The following is a 15,982-nucleotide window of genomic DNA, read 5'->3' on the forward strand; positions in this document are numbered from 1 at the left end:
TTCTTTATTTGTGTTTTTGTTTTTAGAAACAAATTCATGGTGGAAAAAGAATTTACATATTTGCAAAACTCTAATTTAGAAATAGTTTCTAATTTTCCAAATGAGTTCTCATATTTAGATTGTTTGTTTTGGAAACAAATGTATGAAAAGAACAAGTTTCTAATTTTGAAATAGTAGAGAAGTTTCTAATTTTACAAAAAAGACATTTGTTTTAGAAACTGTTCTATGGAAAGGAGTTTCCAAGATTGCAAGGTTCCTAAATTGCTAAAATAGTTTTCATTAGAAGCGAATTCCATGGAAATAAGTTTCCTAACTTGATTATGAAAACAAACTTGAAAGAGAAAAAAAAGTTAAAGAGGGATACTTTATGAGACTGATTCTCCCTCGGCAAAACTGGGATAAAGTTGAGCCAAAAGATCCCGATTCAAGATAAAGTCATGAGGAAGTGGTATCTCTTTAGGATCCACTCCTTTATTTGATTCTATTTCTATATTCTTTCCCGATCCAAGGACTAAACAATGAAAAAATAAGGGCCCATTTCAAATGAAAGAAATAATCACCCCATGGTCAAATTCGAACCAATTGCATCTTCATTTGTTCCTTTCGATGAATGCAACCACTTGTTGCGCTCTTCGTCGCCCATGCCATAGCCGCAGGATCACATGTGTGGTCCAGATTTAAAAGCGGTAAAACCAAATGCTTTGGGTAACCGGTAACCCATTTCTATCTTTTCATATTCCTTAGGGCCACGATAATCACGAGAATAAAATCTCTTCTTCCCTAAAAAAATGGGTTGTAGTTTCCATTTCTGCTATCTTTTTTAGTTTTTTTAAGGCTGATCAAAACCAGAAAAGAACGCAAGGCCGATCAAAGGTTTAAGAATGCTCAATAAAACCATCAATATAGTGGTATTCTGATTCATTATTGAACAAAGTTCTATAAGAACACCTCTTAACTCGTGATTGATAGAACTAGAAATTTTAATATGCTAAAAAGCATGTTGTGAGTGGGGAAAAAATGCAAACTGACAATAACAACACTTGAAATGGAAATCCACATTGAGTATTCTTTGGCATTCTTGGAAATCCACATTGTGTTGTGATATGAAGGACAATTGATGAGGTGAAAGTATTGCAGGGATGCAGCTTTGACACCAAGTTGATATAGTTGGAAAAGGAAGTTGTAATTGTTGTGTGTGAATGATCTGTTTATGCAAAAACTAAATCCAGAGCACTAGACTGTTGTGACTTTGTTCACCTTTTAAATGTAGACTCATAGTGCTCTTAGACAAAGTTAGCCATTGCAATAACCTTGAGAAGACCAAGTCACTTCATGGAAGAATTGTGACAAAATGTTCATGCCCAAAAACTCCATTCAACAAAATTGAGAACCATTATAGAGGTAGGGGCTGCTTGTTATAACTCCTTAAAGAAGTCTCGGGTTGGTCCATGAAAGAACACAATTCTGCTATGCTAAGTTCGAGTGCAAGCTGATCCTAGAGTATGCAAATATGTTTCACGGAGTAAAAACCGAGAGCCTATCGTAGTATGCACACCAAATTAAGCACATTTATGGGTGGATCGGTCTATAATTGTTTGCATGACTTCCCTCAACATCTGAGCATGAATTTCTTAGAGAAAAGCACATGAAAAACCCTAGAATTTGTAATAGAACCATTGCAAACCTTGAATGCCTCCATTGATTTTCACCCTCTCTCGATTACTTCTCCACGCACACAAAATCAAAATCGACAAGCGAAAGAAATGAGAAAAAAAAATCTCTGTCAGAAATGAAAACCCTCCTTTTCACCGCGATTGGGATTTTGATCGGCATTAATATTCTCGCCCTAAAGATTAGGAAAAGTGGAGAGAAGATCTACCATATACCTTTTTTCAGATGGCTATGGCAGGCGACGAAGCGTCTTGCACAGCGTCGCAATGTAGGTGAACCGGTCTCATACTTTATTTGTATTTTTGTTTTTAGAAACAAATTCATGGTGGAAAAAGAATTTATATATTTGCAAAACTCTAATTTAGAAATAGTTTCTAATTTTCTAAATGAGTTTCTGTTAGGGGTAAAATCGGTATATCCGACACCGAACCTCAAACCCCTCTCCATTACTCAACTGGATCGACACAGTCCCCGCAGCAACACTCGGTAATGAACCTTGATTGGACCTCCTTGATACTTCTCCCTTGAACGGTACCAAGCTACCAAGGGAACCAAACACAATCGTGGAGATCTCGCCCCCAAATGGGAAATCCGGACGTCCAGTACGCGTAAGGCGCGGCTTTCGAATTCAAAACATCCCGCCTAAATCACCATCCCCGATCTTCGCCCATAATCATCGGAAATCGTATCTCCACGTGTTTATTCGCCAGCTATCAAGCTCCACGTGGATTGAATCTAACGTATGATTGATGTCTCCACGATCTTATTCTCCCGCCATCACACCCCACGTGGGTGAAACCAAAGGCACGATTGATATCTCCAAGATCATGGATCTCCACCCTTATAAAAATGGGACTACGCACTCAAGCAAAGGGATCCAACTCACCCTCTCTTCTTCTCTGGTCTGGTAACTTGACTTAGCTCTCTCTCATTCCCCGTCTATTGTCTATGATTGCCCGTCTCTGACTTGAGTGTCGAAGTGGCCGTCCGGAACCACAACTCCGGGCCCGCTGACGCTTTTTCTGTGAGCGCAGGATTATAGGTTCTGCGAAGTTAGTTCGTGGAGTAAGATTTTGGGCGTCATCAGTTTCCATATTTATATTGTTTGTTTTTTAAACAAAGGTACGTCCATGAAGAAATTGGTTCTCTAAAGAATCAATCATAGCTAACCTCCCTGGAAGCATCCATTCATGATAACAGCCTGCAACGCGAAGTTTGCCAAAACGCCATGGACCATTTCATCCACGGTCCGTTAAACTTGACTTCCCGCGATTCGATGAAACAGATCCATCTGGTTGGATTTTCAATGCAAAAAAATTCAGAGATTTTAACAACATTCTGGAAGATCAGATGATAGAATTGGCTACCATCTATCTTACTGGTGATGCCATCCCTTGGTATCAGTGGATGTGACAGACTTTTTGCGAGATGGCATGGCAGCAGTTCACTCGTGCTTTATGCACATGGTTCAGGCTTAGTGAACACAAGAAGATCCAAATGGGGCACTTGCGAAACTCAAGCAGACTTCGACGTTCCGAGCCTACCAATCATAGTTCGGGCGAATAGCAAATCGCACCTCTCGTTTACCAGAATCATTTTTGGTAGGGTTTTTTGTATCTGACCTTCGAGAGGATATCCGTGCGGGTGTAAGAATTTCACAGGCGACTACTCTAATGCAGGCTTTTCAACTAGCCACATTGCATGAAGAAGCCATTTCTGCACAACATCGCTTTAATCATCCGAATGTACCATAGTTTATTGGTAGCACATCTAATTCTACACCAAAAAGAGGAGATACCGCAAGCTAAGCGAATGACACTAGCCAAGATGGACAAGCGAAGACAACGGGCTTTTTCTATAATTGCGACGAACGCTACAAGCCGGGTCACCAATCTAAGCCACATCTTGCCATTATAGTCTGGCACAAATAAGAAGGCAATGAGAAGCCTCAAGATCAGAAGGATCATGAAGAGATTATCCAGGTTTTCCAAATTCAACCCTTGAGGACAATGTGTCTAAGGATGGGAAATGATACGACTCTACTCTTCCCATTCCATACAACTCTAACGTTTCATGCTCTAATTAGTTATTATTTGATTTCTTTTACCTTTATCCCTATCTCTTAGTTGTTACAATTAGTTCTTATCTTTTCCTATGACTCATGTAGTTATTATTTTATAAGAGACTTAACTGTAAAGAGAAAGGCAGTAAATGAAAACGATTTGAATTAAAACGGTCGTAGCTCCTCTACTTATTTTCTTTCTGTTCTTCAATTTTTATATTTTTAATACGATCTAGGACCGTATTAGATTGTGCTGGTTATGTTATTGATAGTCGCACCACCGGTTATCTTTCTTGGAGAGTTTCTAAAAAAGCAAGATACAGTCGCGCCATAATTGGGTTCTGTATCTTTCTTGGAGATTTTCTTATCTCCTGAAAAAGCAAGTAACAAACACTTGTTGCTCTCTAAAAAATTCAGCACATAGAATTTATATGATGGGTGGCCGTGAAAACACGTGAAGTCTAAAAAAGTAGGTACGGCTCCCTTTTTTGATGATCCAAACCGTTCATCTGTTCGGGCACAATGTAAATAGGTTGTGCCCCAAAAATCAGTTCCATAGGATGATCCTAACCCTCCGATCCCATACCTACATTTTTTTTAGACTTCACGTGTTTTCAAGGCCACCCATCGTATAAATTCTCGCCAGCACATATGCCTTTTATAGATTGTATCCTTTCTTTTATTTCCTTTCCTTGTTTGTATTCTCTATTCAAGGGATTGTAATCTTGCAACATCTATACATATATGTAGACAGTGTTGTATATAGGATGTATACATAGAGATTTCGTTCTTCTCACATTGCATTTCATAAGAAGTAATCGAAATCGAAAAATAGAATTAGAGATCGTTTGGAAGGAGAAGTAGAACGTTATATTATCAGGTCCTTTACTATCATTTCTCATGAAATTTCAGTGAATTTCCCATGTTAAAGTAGGTTACCTATTTGTTAATTTTCAGGAAGTTAGTAGTAACAGATGAGAGAGAGAGAGATGAAGAGATTTCTGAGTTTGTTCAATTCTCGGTTCTTTACTACCTGGTTGACGCTGCTCTTTTCGGCTTTTCTTCTCATAGGCACCTATATTACTGTAAGTTTGTCCTAAAACCCTAACCCTAATTTCATTTCTCAAAAACCCTGAGCTTTATTCTAGACAAATGAGATCTTGTTCTCTCTTTTGCCCTTCTCTTCTTTTTGTGAATGGGAAAGGGTTCTCATTGAGGTGGGACTCACTTCTATTCATCGGAGATGGGTCCCGCTTTTCATTGATCTGAACCGTTGGATTGATATGCCTGGCTTTTGATCTCTTATAGTTGTTGAAAAGTGAGCCGTTGTGGCTGGTCTCACATGCAACAGTGCTTCCGCAAAATGCCTTCTGCGATGGACGCTAGCTCCCATCGAAACACATACCAAAATTGAAATGCAGAGTGGAACCAAGATCGTAACTTTGTTAGTGGTATATTGTACCAATATGCGTTACATAATTTATTTGTATACTATACCAGTATGTTTTACCGCCTTGCTTAGTTTTACCGGTTCAAAAAAAATTATGTAAATGTAGTATATGTATTAAGTATAAATATTTAATGAATTACATGTTAAACGTGATATGTACTGAATTATTAGACATGTGATAGTGCATACCACTCGGTTTTTTATGTTAAATTGATGTAGGTAGTTTTTTCCTGATAATTTCTGAGTACGTAATTTTACTTATTTTGGCACTTTCTGAAATTTTATCTTATCATTTTCATATGTTTTCATACACTTTTTTTGATTTTACAAAATTTTTACTAAAATTTTCCATTGAAATCTAGAGTTTTTTATTTCTATGCTGATCAGACTGAAATTAAAATTTAAAACCTTGATTGCAATTCTCTTTTGTTTGTGTCACCCTAAAAATAAGAGCATTTATGGCCCTTTTTGTGCCTTTTGGAAAAGACAAACAAAAGGAAGTAGGAAAAGGAGATTCAAACATCATCTCCTTATATAGAAATTGTTCAATTAAGTGAGATTTTATATGGTGTGTGGCTGTAAAGTCCAATATGTTTTTAAATGTACTGTACGGCCCACTTCATAGGATCCAAAGGGATCATTTGTCTGGATACAACGTAAATAGGTCATGCCCCAAAAATCATTTCCATAGGATGATCATAACCAGCTGAGATTTTATGTAGTGTGCGGCCATAAAGTCCAGTATTTTTCAAAAAGTACTGTACATCCCACTACATAGGATGATCCAAGCTGTTCGATTGTTGCCACACAGCGTCAATTAGTTGTGCCCCGAAAAAAAATTCTATAGGAATCCTAACTCCCAATATAGAAATCCAACTTTTGGCCACAACCTATTTACGCTGTTGGCCAACAAATGAACGATTTGGATAATCCTATGAAAAGGGCCGTACAATACTTTTTAAAATACTGGACTTTATATTAACATACCATATAAAATCTCCAATTAAGTAATGGCGCCAACATGCAAACAAGAGTATTGTGGATATGATTTTTCATTTAATTTTGCAAATTGGAAATGATATTTCCACTCCATTTTTAGCATTTAAATTTTATGTCATTTTTAGGAAAAGAAAAACAAAATGTGGAAATGTTGTAATTTAGGGTTATTTCTTCGAAAATTGCGCTTTATTTCTGAATTATCTATGGATGGTGGTTGAAGTTTGGTTTTCAAACGTACGGCGTCATAGAGTCCAAAAGTTTTTTCTACCCTCAAGTGCATATAAAGCATAGAATTAGTGGTTGTATAGGAAAACTTGGGGCCACCTTGGACAACTTGGGGGCGTCTCAATTAAACTTTGGGTTCCCTAAACCTAAGGTCACTTCAGAAACTTGGGGTCGTCTCAGAAAACTTAAGCAAGACTACCTCAAGTGTTCCAAGGCGACCCAAAGTTTGAACATGGCAACCTCAAGTTCGACCCATCGAGATGACTTCAACTTTCCCTAGACTACCCCAACTTTCCATTCTTCGATCTTCTTCCTCTTTTTTTCTTTTTTCTTTTTTTCTCTATTTTTCCAATGTCTTATATTTTTTCTGGCATCTATTCTTCTTCTTCCTCCTCTTTTCTTCCTCTTCCTCTTCTTCTTCACGGGGCTGCAAACAAACTTAGCGCCAATGAAGGAGGAGGGGACGTTCTGAGAAAAAGGATAAATCCTATTTTTATGCTTTATTTGCACTCGAAGGTGACAGTGCTAACCACCATCCACCAATAATTTCAGAAATAAAGACAATTTTCAAACTCTAACTACCATCCACCGATAATTTCATAAATAAAGCACAATTTTCGAAGATATCTTCCTAATTTTTAGGAAAATGCAACGAAAGATAAAAAATGGTGGAATAAGGAAAACTGCTTATTATTACATTACTTGAGGGTGCACATTTTTTAAAGAAGCGCTTTCTAATCTAATGAAATTTTAATTGCAGTCAACCATAGTCAACGACCCCAGAAAAACCATCACACCCTCCCCAAAGAAATTTGAAATTCCCCTCATCTGCCCTGCCGGAAACCTGACGCCAACCTGCCCGCCGGCAAATCTCCTGCCAATTTCCCAAACTAACGCTGACCGTTCATCGCCCATCTGCCCAGAATACTTCCGTTGGATCCACGAAGATCTACGGTTGTGGAAAGCTACTGGAATCTCGAGGGAGATTGTGGAGAGTGCAAAAGAGAAGGCGAGTTTTCGGCTAGTAGTACTGAATGGGAGAGCCTACATGGAGAAATATCGGGATTCATTTCAAACGAGAGATGTTTTTACGTTATGGGGGATAGCACAGCTTCTCAGGCGGTATTCGAGCCGGTTGCCGGACTTGGATCTAATGTTTAACTGCGATGACACTCCAGTCGTCAAGTCACGTGACTACAATACCACAACCCCACCGCCGGTATTCCGTTACTGCGCCGATAACGAGAGCTTGGATATCGTTTTTCCGGATTGGTCCTTCTGGGGTTGGTAAAATCCTCTAACCCTTATTATTACCGAGATTTTATATAGTGGCTGACCGTGTAACAATAAGGGCGAGAAGCCCATCCTTGATATTTGATCCAACAACAAACCTCTTTTTTTAACTTTTTAGTGTTCTGCTATTGGATCAAATGTCGAGGGTGTGCTTCCCGCTCTTGTTGGTGCACGGTCGGCCACCATATAATTTCTCTATTGTCACCATCTATCTATCCATCTGAGTTTTTATATGATGAAAGGCCTTATAGTCCATTACTTTTCAAGACATACCGTACGGCCCACACTTCAAATTGGTGATTGCTCGTACTTGAATTGGCTTTGATTTGATTTCATAAGACTATGTTTTCAGGCCTGAGGTCAACATCAAACCATGGGAGTCTTTGTTGAAGGATTTGAAAGAAGGCAACAAGAGAATCAAATGGATGGAAAGGGAACCCTATGCTTATTGGAAAGGGAACCCATGGGTCTCTGGTCCCAGAATGGAACTTCTCAAATGCAATGTCTCTGACACACAAGACTGGAAAGTTCACATCTATGTCCAAGTAGGTATTATAGTTGATGTCACTGCTATTGTTCTAAGGGGTTTTTGCAAAAGAATTCATATACTTTGCTCTATTTGCAAAAACAATCTTCTAGTTTGACAATTTGCCAAAAAGAGTCATCTCGTTTGAATGGAATTTGTAAATCAGGTCATGCCATCAATTTGTGACCAAGATACTCATGGTAGATTTTTTTTACTCCGAAAAGACCAAAATGTAATTATATATGAAAAGATAAAAACTACCTTGTAAAAGACCAAAATACCCGTGATGCTCGTTGGTATATTCGGAAGGGTGGGTCCCACCAACGTAATTCAAACCCATGCATCTAGTGGGCCCACCATTTTATCTCCTATTTTGAGGGGCATGTCCCACAACCTCCACCCGAGCCCATGTGTATGGCGTTAAGATTTGTCATATCAGATCTATCTTGGGGTAGATTAGGAAACTTAAGTTAGATTGGGATCTTGGTCATAGATTAGGGAAATTAATTTAGATTAGGATGATCTTATGTTCTTATCTATATCCATTTCCTTGATTATCTGTAAGTGCTTATTTTAGCACCTGTTAGTGTAAATGAAAATCATCCAAGAGATTAGTAGAAATTCTGAATTTTATCATGGTATCAGAGCACCCGACTTGGGCATGAGCACAACCCTATCAATTCCGTTCTCCGGAGGATGGCCGATCTAGCCGTCCGCCGGGCCATCATCAAACCCCACTACCACTTTGCAAATCTAAATCCTTACTACCGAAACTCTATCTAAATCCTTACTACCAAAACTCTCTGGCACGAAGCCTTGGCAGCGAATCTTCTAATCGAAGCCTTTCTAAGAAAAACATTTTCTGTCTTCTTCCCAAACCTACGCCACTTTCTTCGAGGCATGTGCTCAGCATGGATCCCTGGGCAGCCTGAGCTCCAACGGCATCCTCAATGGTGAAGATCGAAGTCATCCTCGACGGCAACGAGCCAAGAACCCGAGAAAAACTGAATGAGAGTGTTTTTTGGTTTGGAATGGGTTGTTTGAAGATGTGCCGTGTGAAGGAGAAAATGGAGCCCAAGGGGATAAACCCTGACTATTTCTTAGTTGGCTGCTTATTTATTCGAGAAATTATATGGTAGCCGACCGTGTGGAAACAAGCGCAGAGAAACAGAGAAAACCTGCCATCCTTGATTTTTGATCCAACAAAAAGTCAAGGGAGGGGGGTTTTCTCTCTCCGACCTTTACATGTAAAGGTTGGCCACCATATAAAATCTCTATTCACGAGGAGATAAGAAGGGTAAAGGTTAAATTTGCCAACCCTCTTTTTTATTCAATACACCTCTTTCTCTATCTTTTAGTTAATTCCTAAGCTGCCTTTAAAATGGTAAGTGCATCCCTTCCTACTTTCCCAAACCTTCCAAATGTATCTAAGACTTTTCCTTGGTTTTGCCAATGCCCTCTCACCAAATCTTACAGAATATATACCATCTTTTATTCTATTTTCCCCACAATTTTTCCCAAATGCACATCTTTGTGTCTCAATAGTCCTCCAAAATTTGATGTTTGCACCCTTCTTTCTACACATAGTCCAATCTCTTTTTATGACCCTTGATGTTAGCCGTTAATTGTTGTCCCTTTTCCAGCCGCTAGATGTTGTTCTCCTATCTATTTTTTCTTATTTTCCGTTTCTTTCATTTGTATATTTCAGTTGAGGACCTCTGTCTGAGGTTTGTGCCTGAAATAACAACTCTACTCAGTGAGGTGCTTCGGTCCATTAGGATATAATCTTTGGTCCCTTGGAGTGCGTACCTGAAAGAATCGTACAAATTCCTTATGGATCGATACCTAAAGTCGACCCATGTGGCATTGGTCAATATTGAACCATTTCGCCCATCCAGGCCTTGTGTCTCTCTTCGCTACTCATCTTGCAATCGGCATTCCTTTCGGCAATTGGCATCAATGGACATTCGGCAAGAAGCATCGGTCAATATTAGTGGATGTTTATCATCATTCAGAAGATTCGAGAGATTGCTAAGTGTGTTGGGGGCATTTTATTGTAATTGTTATGGAAATTTTTATTGTAATCAATTTGGGAAATTTTATTGTAAGCAAACGTATATAGATTTTCAATCAATATACGTTTGAGGGGGCGTGTTAAGATTTGTCATATCAGATCTATCATGGGGGTAGATTAGGAAACTTAGTTTAGATTGGGATCTTGGTGATAGATTAGGGAAGTTAGTTTAGATTAGGACGATCTTATGGTCTTATCTATATCTATTTCCTTAATTGATTATCTGTAAGTGCTTATTTAAGCACCTGTTAGTGTTAATGAAAATCATCCAAGAGATTAGTAGAAATTCTGAATTTTATCATATGGTGGGGCCCACAATTTTACACGTCATGTGTTTGATGGGATGGGCCCAATTTTTTTACACCACACCCTTGGTTCAAAATTTATCATTGACTGTCATAGGTATTTTGGTCTTTTACATGATAATTTCTTGTCTTTTCACGTAAAAGGACATTTTAGTCTTTTTCAATGAGTAAAAAAAACTACCATGGGTATTTTGGTCACAAATTGTTGGCATGGCCCAAATTGCAAAATTCAAACAGATGTGGTGACTCTATTTGCAAATTTTCAAACTAGACTCTCTTTGCAAATAAAGCAAAGTAGGTAGAAGACTTCTTTTTCAAAAACTCCTTTTTCTAATCTGAATTTTATTTTGTTTTTATTGAGGGAAAAACCATAGATAAGAATCCAAGTGGGCAATTAGCTTAGGAAATGGTCGAAAATACAAATACTTGGGGACTTACTAGCAGAGTTTTTGTAGGATTGGAAACGCGAAGCTCGACAAGGATTTAAACATTCTGATTTGGCAAGTCAATGCAATTACAGGTAACTATGAATTTTGACCTGTTTCTTAGGTTCATTTCTTCTAGTAATGGCTCCTCTTTTGGGTTGGCCATTACATGTGGATTTTTAATATCAAGGAGTTTTGAACCCAGAGCAAAGAACCTTTGTTCTGATAGCATGTGAAACAACCAATTACACCAAAAGCTTAAGCTTTTAGAGATGGCATTATTTAATCTTTTATACTTTAACATGATTTGTTGGGCAAATTTGGTGCAGATATAAGATCTATGTTGAAGGGTATACCTGGTCTGTTAGCCAGAAATACATCATGGCGTGTGATTCTCTTAGTTTGTTAGTGAATTCTCGATACTATGACTTCTTCACAAGAAGCCTAATGCCTATGCACCATTATTGGCCAGTAAGAGAAGATGACAAGTGCAGATCAATCAAATTCGCTGTCGAATGGGGCAACAGCCACAAACAGAAGGTAATTCTCTCTCAGATTATTTTTCAAGTTGTTCATGGATGTTAAACAAAAGTGATCATATCAATTAGTGACTCTAATGCAGTACATTTGTATATCGCGAAACAGTACTATACATCTAGTGGGTCCAATATGGATGTGCCAATAGCCCAAAAATTCATGCTATTGGGCAATCCTAACTACTTGATCAGAGAACTTTTGGAGACTAAATAACAACTTGTAAAATGTCGGAATCTGTTAGGGGTAAAATCGGTAACTACCGTCGGCGATAGACACGTGTCCCCCTCTATATTTGGAAGCCGAATATATCCTCCAAGAATTAGAATCCCATGAGGATTCTCCGTATCTCCGGAATAGTAACATTGCCAAGATGGAAAGCGCCACCGAAGGAAAGTCCTTCTTAGGGACGGAAACTTGTTACTTATCTCCCAAGGAAATCGCCCAATAAGGAAAGACTCCTATTGAGGCAAGTTCCCTAACTAGTTGTGGATTTCTCCCTATATAAGGACCCACGCTCAAGGCATTTTCACTTTACACTTTGGGGTAAATAGTGCTCTCACTCAATCCTCTCCTTGCTTTGTTCTACTGTTGTGCTGATTTTTTACTTGAGCGTCGGAGTGGTCCCTCGGAACCAGAACTCCGGGGTCCCTAACGCTTTCTCTGTGAGTGCAGGATCATCACAAATTCCAGCCCTACCCATCTAGATCGTGACCGGATTTTGGCATCAGACTGGCGCCATCCGTGGGACCATGGCAACTTCGAAATCTAAAACTTAGAAGGGCACATAACAACCCCAACAAGGCGAGAGGATGGTAACGAGGAGCCACGTCAACCCTGCCACCACCTCGAACCCATTACCATCGTCGACAGAGGGAGATCAACCTCCGGCGGCCGATGAAGCTCCGGTGACCATGGGTCTGTTCAATCAACTCACCCGACAGTTTGGAGATGTCACCACTGTCCTCCAAGAACTGTTGAGATGATTGCCGCCGCAATCAAGGAGTCTGGCGGTAAACGTGACCCCCCAGATCACCGACGTTCATGATTCTCCCATCACTGAACAAGAGGACGAATCTCCCGAGGGATAGAATCCGGGGAGCCGAAGAAACCCCGTCCATCCCTCCGCCTCGGTGACAAGTAGGAGTGGCAACGGGGCGGGGTGGGGCCGGATGTTACATTCTCCATCCCCGCCCCCGTCCCGTGGGGAAAATCTAATCCCCATCCCCACCTCACGCCCTACGTGGAAATGCGTTTAATGGATTTTTTTTTTATTAGAAAATTCTACAAAAAAAAAAAAAATATTTGAGAATGATATTAGGTAAAATTTAGGAATACTAAATGGAATTTGTGCTATGATAAGTACGGCTACCCAAATTCAAATTTAATAACAAAAAAATCAATTTTGTGCGGGGATTATGGGGCAGGGCGGGGCCAAAGCAATCCCCATCCCCATCCCGTCCCCCACTTCGGGGAATTTTTCCATTCCCCATCCCCATCCCCGCTTAGACCGGGGAATACCCGCCCCCGTTCGGGGCAGGCCGGATCCCCTTTTTCACAGGTTTAATTGCCAGCCCTAGTGACAAGCTCGTTGCCGAACTCCAATGCAACGGTCGGCGATGGAAGGAGAAATAGAGGACCGGTGGAGTTAACGTTCGCCAACCTGGTGCTTCAAAATCAAAACGCTACCCCTCAGAATGTCGTAGATACAAACGCCGCCCCCCAAGTCCCCCGCGCAATCAAACCGAACGTGGTGGACTCGGCCATCGTCGCCGACCTCCAACGCCAGTTACGGGAGGTTCAACAACAAATAAAGGTACCATACGACTCCAAACTTTTCGCTGAATGGGAGGATGACTCGTTTTTGCCATTCACGGAGGAGATCACCAATGCCCAGATCATCCCGAACTTTCATATGCCTTGACCGTGCCAGTTGACGCTCTCCTAGCTCTCAAACAAGGTTTGGACAAAATCTTAAGAGCTTTCGTTGGTCGGTTCCGAGCAGAACTGTCTCAGATTAAGGAGCCCAATTATGAGATGGTACGAGCCACACTCATCGCTACTACCTGGGACAGAGATTTGAAGGTTTCACTTAATATTAATCTGCTAAGAGACCTTCAAGAACTCATGTCCAGGGCCGACAAATACGTGAACAATGAGGAATCCTTTGCCATGGAGAGGCAAGTTCCCTAACTAATATCCCCCTATATAAGGACCCCCACGCTAAAGGCATTCTCACTTTACACTTTGGGGTAAACATTGCTCTTACACAATCCTCTCCTTGTATTGTTTTCTATTATGGTGCCACCGATTTCTAACTTGAGCGTCCGAGTGGTCCCCAGGAACCACAGCTCCGAAGCCCCTAACGCTTTCTCTGTGAGTGCAGGATCATCACAGATTCCAACCCTACACATCTAGATCATGTAATCGGATTTCGGCATCATCAGAATCCAACAAGGGTATCGAGTGTCGGATTCATCAAACCTCAAAAAGAAAGATTTTTGGATTCGACGGAATATATTAATTAATTTTGAAATTTTAATTATAATAAACAATATATTAAATTTTTTAGTAAGTTGAGCAAATATAATGTTTTATTTTCATATAACTCAACTCAACTCAACAAAACCTTTGTCCCAAACTAATTGGGGTTGGCTAAATGAATCCTTTAGAAAGAAAAAAAACTTACAATTAGGATAGATAAAACTTAAAACATGCAATAATTGTAAAGTTGTGGTAGCAATATTCAAGGAAAAAAACAATTAAAAGAGACCTAGAAGTGTCTCTGTGAATCTTAAAGTATTGGAATTTGAGACGTGTCTGACACGAATTCTTAGCCCATTCAGAAGAATCCATGTAACATAAGATGTAAATGACTAGCAGTTTACATTGAAGAACTAAAATTCGCTCAGTCTAATGGTTAGGATTGTCTGATTGGTGTTGTTTTGTGCTGTGGCCCATTCATAATGGGGCCCAACAGATGAATAGTGATCTTGCAAACGTGCACCCCAACCTAAGACCATAATTTGCTAGTCCTTGCTCCTATGATTTGGCTAGAAATTCATGAAACACTTGATTTGTCTAGTAATTCATGAAACACTAGATTTAACCGATCCATGTACGAGAATGCTTATGTTAAGACTATAGTTTTAGGAAATTCCTAGTTGGATGGGAAGCTTGCTTCCAAGTTCCTTTTTGGGAAGCTCGCTTCTCTAAAATCATGCTTCCTATTTAGGTAATTATTTTTTCCTAAAAGACGGTGTTCCCTTTGATAATACCTAATGAATGTATTAAAAAAAGGATTGTTTTGATGACTTAAAAACTTATCTTGAATTTCAAATGAAACTTACATCGATCTTTTTCAAAATATGAATCTCCAAAACATGTAATTTTAATTAGCAGTGAAGTCTTATTTACCTGTAATTATTACCTACATTAACCCTTCCTCCTTAACCTAGCTTTTTTTTTAATGGTTCTTCTTTAACCTACTATAAACTTTCTCTTTCTATTCACTTCCAATGACGGTTATTAAATATTTTATATTGATTTTCAATGGCGTTTGATACATGTTTAGTGTCTACTTTCTTTAGAATTTTTCACCTCACATGTTCTCTCTTTTATAACATATGTGCATGCTAAGGTTCTTTAAATTTTTAATGTTGCTCATAATTTGGTGATAGTTCAATGTCCATTGCCTTTTTTCCCATATTTTTAACTCTTTTAATCTGAATCTCCATGAATCTTCTAGGCACAAGCCATTGGAAAGATGGGGAGCAACTTCATTCAGGAGGAGGTGAAGATGGATAATGTGTATGATTACATGTTTAACCTATTAAATGAATATGCTAAGCTCTTGACCTACAAGCCTGTGAAACCTCGAAAATCCATTGAACTTTGTTCAGAATCCATGGTTTGCCCTGCAAAAGGATTAGAGAAGAAGTTCATGATGGAATCAATGGTGAAGACTTCTGCAGATTCAAGTCCATGCACCTTGCCTCCACCCTTTGACCCCCCAACTCTTCAAACATTCCTTAAAAGGAAAGCAAATTCAATAAAGCAAGTTGAAATTTGGAAAGGAAAAGCTAGGTAGAACAAGAAGCTGTTGAGTTTCATTTTTGTATGGTTCACTAATCATATCATAGAAAATATTGGCTTACATGGTCCAATTGATAACTTTGTATGGATACTTTTATATCAATAATGGAGAGAATATCAGTATTTAGATGCTTGTTAGATTTGTGAATGCCCTGGAAAGCCCTTCCTATTTTACATCTTTTTTCAAGGATATATTTTTATGACAAAAGTACCCTTATATTTTGATAAAATGAGAAACATCTCCTTGTTATGGTACACTTGGCAATATTAGGAGATTTGTTTGGGACAACCTTGACACAAGCGTGTCTTTGTCTTGTTTCCCT

The 15,982-nt window shown here is 39.2% G+C and overlaps 1 protein-coding gene across 1 annotated transcript; it reads left to right on the forward strand.

Moving 5' to 3' along the window:
* The first annotated feature begins 1,789 nt into the window (after positions 1–1,789).
* On the forward strand, positions 1,790–15,773 carry LOC143880652 (uncharacterized). The gene is made up of 6 exons (XM_077383628.1): positions 1,790–1,939; positions 7,168–7,694; positions 8,053–8,245; positions 11,061–11,125; positions 11,360–11,570; positions 15,313–15,773. Exons 1-6 carry the CDS (start codon positions 1,790–1,792, stop codon positions 15,652–15,654), a joined length of 1,488 nt encoding a protein of 495 aa, XP_077239743.1. The 3' UTR covers positions 15,655–15,773.
* Positions 15,774–15,982: the final 209 nt, after the last annotated feature.

Source organism: Tasmannia lanceolata, unplaced genomic scaffold (genome assembly GCF_043159265.1).
Source record: "Tasmannia lanceolata isolate RefF3 unplaced genomic scaffold, GAP_Taslan_0.1 ptg000007l, whole genome shotgun sequence".
Taxonomy (NCBI): domain Eukaryota; kingdom Viridiplantae; phylum Streptophyta; class Magnoliopsida; order Canellales; family Winteraceae; genus Tasmannia; species Tasmannia lanceolata.